The 7,637-nt window shown below is 40.7% G+C and overlaps 1 protein-coding gene across 5 annotated transcripts in view; it reads left to right on the top strand.

Annotated features, from left to right (window-relative positions):
- STS (steroid sulfatase) overlaps nucleotides 1-7,637 on the top strand; it is a 169,739-nt gene that overhangs the window by 97,119 nt on the left and 64,983 nt on the right. For all 5 annotated transcript variants that reach the window (XM_034757391.1, XM_034757375.1, XM_034757383.1 and 2 more), the window contains one exon: nucleotides 5,014-5,151. In XM_034757391.1, coding sequence (XP_034613282.1) covers nucleotides 5,014-5,151 — 138 coding nt within the window. The remainder of the gene's footprint in view (nucleotides 1-5,013; nucleotides 5,152-7,637) is intronic.

The raw sequence follows: 7,637 nt of genomic DNA, 5'->3' as shown, positions 1-7,637 counted from the left end.
CCCCCTCCTCTCCCAACCACCCAACTGAGTCCTTCCTGCCCCCGCGGCAGTGGGAGCTGCAGCAGCGGCTGCTCCCGAGTCCCGCTGGCCGGGGGTGAGAACAGCCACCGCCTGGCCCCGCGGGCCGCCCCCCTCCTCTCCCAACCACCCAACTGAGTCCTGCCTGCAAGGGACCAGGCCGGACTGTTACTCACCCCGGCCCCGCGCTTCCCCTGAGTCTCCCGGGCCTCCCTCCAGCGCTTGCGGAGGAAGGGTTTTTTTTTTTTGGCCACCCCCCCCCCCCCCCCCCCCCCCCCCCGCGTCCCCCCCCCCCGTCCCCATATTTGTCTTGGGTGATCTGGTCACCCTACCCGGCCCGCCAGGGGCTTTCCCTGCACAAGCGGCGGAACAAGTTTGGGAAACACTGATCTAGGTTTAGGACCAAAGATGATCAAACTCCTGGGATGACAGTGCTGGGAGAAACTGTCTTATATTCTAACCACTCAGCAATCTTTCAGAAACTACGTGGCTCTTTCAGCGTCACATTGGCTCCAGGGTCTTGGGCTCCATCGGCCAAACCACATTCTGGTCAATCAATTGCCCTGCAATAAAATGACATGTGCCCTGGGAGCATCTGCATCCTTAGGGATTAACACAACTCTTAACTTTTCCAGACCACAATTTTCAAGTGGATCTCCTCAACTGACAGTTCTGTCATTTGGGAGTAGTTGTAGAGTGCCATAAGTGTATACAGTGGATAATGTCTGTGCCCTGAACAAAGAGGCAATCGCAACAAATTCACTATTGATTCAGTAGGGTTATTTTTTTGCTTATTTTCTCAGGATCACACAAACTCGGTTACATTGCTTCCTTGAATGCTGCCACAATGCCAAACTGAGGCTGGGTCTACACTACCCGCCTGAATCGGTGGGTAGAAATCGACCTCTTGGGGATCGATTTATCGCGTCCCGTCGGGACGCGACAATCGATCCCCGAATCGACGCTCTTACTCCACCAGCGGAGGTGGGAGTAAGCGCCGTTGACGGGAAGCCGCAGAGGTCAATTTTGCCGCCGTCCCTACAGCGGGGTAAGTCGGCTGCGATACGTCGAATTCAGCTACGCTATTCGCGTAGCTGAATCTGCGTATCTTAAATCGACCCCCCCCGTAGTGTAGATGTAGCCTAAGTTTCTATTCCTTCCTACAGTCATGGATAAGACTGATTTCTAACTCTAGTTGCCCTTCTGGCAAACTGTGTAAATTACACTTCCCTGCGCAATTGAACCTATAGTCATCAGACTTGGCTTTAATTTTTAAGCTTCATTTAAATCTACAAAACAAACAAGTCTTAAAAATTTAGACCCAAAAATAATGTATTGGAGAAAGTACTGAACAATTGAAAAAGGAGGATTGTAATGGAATTTGTGTTTCAATCCTATGTAGTGCTTGCTCCCAATATAGATATAAGTGTGTGTGTGTGTGTGTGTGTGTGTAAAATACACACAGTTACACTCCATGTAATATATTTATTTATTTTATTGTTTTTCTTACCATTTTTAACACAATTGAGATACTGTATGGGTAGAGCTGGGTAGGAACTGGATTTTCCATTTTGCAGGAAATTCCACAATTGCATTTTTTTCCCCTGTTCTGGAACAAAAACAAAGAAAAAAATTCCAAGAAACAAAATAAAAAAACACATTTAGGGGATATCAAAATGTTTTGTTTTGATTACATTTCATTCCAATTTTGACCTTTTCAAACTTATAAAAAAATCTAAGCAAAACAAAATTTTGACATGTTTCAGTCCAAAAATGTCATTTCAACACTATTAAATTGATGTTTATTTTAAAACAAATTTTCATCAAAATCTATTTTTTTTTTTATATTTTGCTTTCAATGGAGCTGCCATTTTTCATCAAAAAAATTTTGATGAAAAATTTCTAATCAGAGCTATGTAGGGCTCATATTAACACTAACCACATCGTTGAAACACCCTTTAGTGTGCCTTATCTTACAGTAAAATACATCGTATTACTTATTTATACAGTGCTCATTCCAAAAGGTGTCAGTGTTCAAGGAGAAAATAGAAATGCAAGTTCTGTTTTATTTTTGTGATACTTAATCTCCAAGCACAGCAAAGTGTGTTATTTGGAATACTGAAAACTTAGGTTGCTAGAAATAAATTGTTGTCATTTTAGTATTTATTAACCCTGCTGAAATATAATCAACCAAATGCTGACTTTGTTATTACCTTATTATGACCCTGATCAAAAAGGCCCATTGACACCAATGGGAATGTTTTCATTCCCATCAATGGTCTTTGGATCAGGTTCTATATGCAATTTGTTGCCTTTCTGGAATAGATACTATTTGCATGGCCTTTGCATGAGTCTAAACTCACTAATGATGTTCAGACTAGGTCAAATTTTATCCAATACTTTTTTTTTTTAATGGAGTGCGTTGGAAAGGGGCGTTTCAGATGAATATTTCCTGTTTTGTCCCAGTTCATGTAGAAAAATGAATATTGATTGTTCGTGAATGAGAAAAGGAGGCCTAGATCTCGTGCTCCATTTGGTGTGCTTTTAGTTATTTCTTTTAATATGATTTATTACATGGTAATAATTGTATTTTTTCTTTCACATGCACATGGTGTCATACTCTGCAGTTCTTAAACTCTGGGGTGAGCCTCCCAAGAGAGTGCGGCAATGTGTCAAGGGAGACGTGAGGCGTGTCCTTTTTTAGAAAGCAGCTCTGGCTATCAGCCCTGGGTCGCTGGAGCTTATGCAGAAGGACCATACACATCTGGCAGGCAGAAATAAAGGGGAGAGCCAGAGGCCCGCCACTCGGGCTTGAGCTCTCATCCCCTCCCCCATCCTCCCATTCCCATCCTCCCATTCCCTCCTGAAGGCGGCTCCAGCTGTCAACTCTGGGGTGGCAGCAGCAGCGCAGAAGTAAGGGTGGCAAGGGGGCACTAAGTCAACTGTGAAAAGTGATACTGACGAATATCACTTTTCACATTGCCACCCTTACTTCTGTGTTGCTGCTGGCGTGGTGTTGCCTTCGAACTGGGTGCCCAACCAGCAGCTGCTGCTCTCTGCCTTGCCTTCACATCTGGGTGGTGGTATATGTAGTTGGGGAGGGGGACGTAATGAGTACAAACACAGAGAAGGGGGCCCGATCAAATAAATTTGAGAACCACTGGTCAAGAGGGATTACATAATCCTAGTTCATTAAGAAAAATAGTTTGCAGATTTTAAATAGAAAAGTGTATTAGAGTAGGTCATCTTGTCTATTCTTCACTTTTTAAAATCATATGTACCCACACAATGTCCAACCTAACTTTCTGACTGCATCACCACCACTTTATCAGCAGACACGACAGTGTTTAGGAAGCACAACCAATGGAAAACTGCCTTTTTCTTTCTTTGGCACTTAGCCTACCTGCTCCAACAAGCAAAATGACTTGTCAGATGGAGTTGCATGAGCTGTTAACCAAATCCCCCCACAACCCACCGGCTTAAAATGTCAGCCTTTGTAACAGATTTTCCACAGCTCTGTTGGGAAATTTCAACTCCCACTAAGTTTCAAAATTTATGTAAACAAATTCTCCTATTCTTATATAGCTACTTTTCTCCTATTTTACAAACCAGAACAATAGACACTGCTTATTTAACTGGTTGTATCCCTTTAATTAGAGCCCAGTCATTAAAGTCAGTAGGAAATGAAGGCACTCAGCCCCTTCCAGTAAGTGCTCAGTACATTACAGAACTGTGATTTTACTGAATTGCAACTTGCAAGGGAATTGGTGAGCAAAAGGATGAGGTAACTGCTTCTAAGCCAGAACAGGTTGATAATGACAGAAAGCCATTATAATCTGAAAACTGTTTAAGTGGCCTCACTCCTAATGAAATGGATTCTGTATTTCTGGGTTCTTGCATCATGCTACTTAACATGGTAGCTGAATGCTTCAGCTGGGGAACCAGTTTTTAGTGGACAGAAGAACAAATCAAAATAGCCACCCACATTGTCACCTTTCTTGACTGGTTAAGCAGAGAGGATGAGGAGAATGGTCATGGAGTTTGAATTATCTTTCTACTGTATGGATCTTCTGAAGAACTAGGTTAAGGCTCATTGGCAGGGCAGTGTTGGGAAGGGCACACTTGTTTTATTTGTGCTGTATTTTTTCCTTGATCTGTGTGCAGTGACAATAATCCTACATTTCTTTCAGTACAAAAATGTACTTTAGCATTAGGCCCTAATTCTCATTTACACTAAAGCCCCTTTACAAAACTTGAGAAATGTAAAGGAGTCTTAAAATTGGTTTAAATGTAATTTACCCCCATTGCAAGGCCTGTTTACAGTGTCAGAGTAGGGTGAAGAGCCCTCTGTATAAATGAAAATTAGGCCCAAAGTATTTTGAATGCTCACAACATATCCAAGTGGCTCAACTCTTTTAAAATATATAAATTTACATTTTGAAACTTTTTCTCTAGTTTACTAAGGGTCTATTCTGATCTGCCCAAGAGCATGTTTCCAACTGTGATTGATTGGCAGAGTTAGATAATGAAATCGTGTAGCTTCAAGAGGCACTTCTTCTCTGTATTATTACTCTTTTAAGAGTGCCTTATTCTAGCACATAGGCTAGGTGAGCCATGCCTCTTCTGAAGGCTTCCATGTGGCAAAGCTCTAGTACATTGTTAACTGTACTTTGCATACTGTGAATCTTTCAGTTATGATCAACTGTTTCAGACTCCTTGTTATGGGGTTGCTGCTTCTCTGTGGAGCAGCCCTTTCCTCTGATGTGCACAAATCTTCTCGTTTTATACGTCAGGAGGCTCTGCAGCAATCAAGCCACAATCTTGATAGCAGCAAGCTCTGTGGGGTAGCCACCTAGTTGCTCTGCATGGTGCCAGTTGCTATATATAATAATGTTTTTTTTAAGGAAAAACATCTGAAAAATTAATAAGGGCAAAAATGTCTATTTCTTTCAGGTTATAAATAAAAGTTTAAATCTTTCGGTTTTGTTTTTTCAGGAAAGATTCTGGATGTGCTAGAGAAATGGAATTTGAATGATAAGACTCTTGTATACTTCACATCTGATCAGGGGGCACACGTTGAAGAAGTCTCTAGCACTGGAGAAGTCCATGGGGGGTATAATGGAATTTATAAAGGTGAGCTTCTTGTAATGATTTTTAGAAACATGTGTCGAAAATTAGCTGCTTACTCTGCACCATTTGTAATATGCTGTAAGCCCAAAATGTTCACATCTGGATTCCTAACATTAAACTTCTAATGTCCAGAACCTAAATCCATATTTAGACACCTAAACGTAAATGGCCTGATTGTCAAAAGTGATGAGCATCTGCAGCTCCAGTGACTTTAGTGAGATTTTTAGGTGTCTAGCACTTCTGAAAATGCTTTTAAATAGACCAGTGGGCCATCCAGAAAGAGATATCAGTGCAACAGGCTGAGATACCTGATTAGGTAGTAGAAGAAAGGGGAGGAATGAAGAGGTAGCTGTGTGTCATCAGAAATTGTAGCCAAGTGAGTGGGTGAAGTCACATAGAGAAAGGGTGTAGAGAGAGAGGATGAGCGAGCCAAGGACAAAGGAAACACCCATAGAAAGCAGCAGAGGAGGAAGACCCAGTGAAAGAGATGCTGAAAAATACCAAAGAGATAAGAGGAGAACCAGGACAGGACAGAGTCATGAAAGTCAGAGGAGCACAAGATTTCAAGAGGAGGATATGATCAGTCAAAGGCACGCAAATTGATTGCTTTTCTCCCACTACAGCTATTGAGACAATCAATGCGTACTTCAAATTCAAGTAATTCTGTAGCGGCTTGAGACCATCAGTAAGTTTACCTTATTGTAATAAGACCTGCTATCCATGAGATCATGCTGCTGTAGAGGAGAATAGTGTTTTTAGCAAGATAAGGTGAACATCAAAGTAGCAAAAAATCTAGCTGAACAGATGATCTTTTTCTTTTTGTCTGTTCATGTGTCCCTGACTCGATGTCACTTGCTGACTCATTTCATTTCAAGCAATAGCAGTGCAAAATATGCAGATGAATTTGGTAACTCATTCAGACAAAGGGGTCATGATATGCACATGATTATAGAATACAAGGTGATTCTGGAGAAGGGGAGAATGAAAAGAGGAAGAAAAGAAAGAGCGGGAGGGAAGAAGAGGATTACTTCCCTTTGATATCACAATCGCACTCACCAATACATACCAGATGGAGAGGGTGGGGGAATATTAGGTGAGGGAGAAGGTAAAGAAGAGAGACAGGAAGAGAACTGTTACCGTTCCACTGCACTGTGAAGTTTTCATTAGTACCAGCTGCTAAAACAGGGTCTGATTTTCAGCGTGGAAGTGGCAGGTACATGGCATTTCTGAAAAGCAGGCCTGTGATGATGAAAGTGAGCTTAACTTCCATCAAAATAGGAGAGAGATGCCTGGTTCTTGTATGGACACGTTTAGATAGTCTCACTCTTTCCAGAGAAAATTTTGTGAAAATGGTTCTTTAATTTTTGTTTCCCTTCCTTTTTGGGTGATGGAGGGAGAGAATTGGAAAACCAGTCCCTAAATTTACCAGCTGTAATTTTATAGAGCACGTAGCACATTGCCTTTGAGTATGATTTCAGAGAAGAAGAATTAGAGGGAGGGAAAAGAGCGTCACAGGAAGTAATAAAAGTGTAGTAGGGTCACCTTGTGAGGAAGCTATATAACTTTAATGTGTTTATAAAGTGGGTGAGAAACAATCTCAGATATGAGTAGGGCAAAAATTGCAACAACCACAACTGTGGAGGTTACAGAATATACAAGGGGTCCTATTGTACTATAGAAATTGACAGCTGGAGAAATCTATCATTAACTTGAATCAGAACTATATTAATACTTAGCCCTTATGTAGCACTTGCCATATTCAAAGCACCATAGACTTACACATCTGTAGCTGTAGGCATGCCCCAATGAATTTTGGAAGCTCTAAAAATGTTAGTGCTTTAGAACGTCAGACATAAAATGGGGGATACAATCTGAGAAAGAAGATGAATAAATCTGGGGAATGTACTTTCCTTTGGAACTTTCATTTAACATAGAGTATTATATTTCTACTTATATAACAGTGAAGAATTTGAAACAATTCAATCTTAGTTGAATCAATATGGATCTGATAGCTAGTGTGGCCTAAAGAAGAAAACAGACCCTTTGGGTTTTTTTAAAATGTATTATTAAGTGATTTACAGATTCCTCTTAGATAAGCTGATAAATGCATTAATATATTATGGGTGGGAAGATAAGCAACTTAATAAAAGACATTTATAATGAAACTAAGATGTTTAAAAGATCTCTGCAATCACTTTAATTTACCCTAACAGATTGAAAATATAGTGGATTATATTTTATCTTTCACACTCTACTCTAAAGCCCCAAATCAAAAGGCATCTTTTTAACATTAAGATATGTCATGCTTGATTGTCAAAAGCTCACGAAGGGAAATGGACCATTAGACACATAACTAGTTATTTTTATGTGTGAAGACCCTTTTTACATACACAAATTGGGTGTGCAAGATCAGTACATTTGCATGACTGACCTTCTGAAAATCATACCTGTTATGTCCTAAACTATCAGGCACTGGATATTAATATATG

The sequence above is a fragment of the Trachemys scripta genome, chromosome 1 (assembly GCF_013100865.1).
Source record: "Trachemys scripta elegans isolate TJP31775 chromosome 1, CAS_Tse_1.0, whole genome shotgun sequence".
NCBI lineage: Eukaryota > Metazoa > Chordata > Testudines > Emydidae > Trachemys > Trachemys scripta.
Note: the sequence above shows the minus strand (reverse complement) of the source record. Positions and strands in the feature narration are given on the sequence as shown.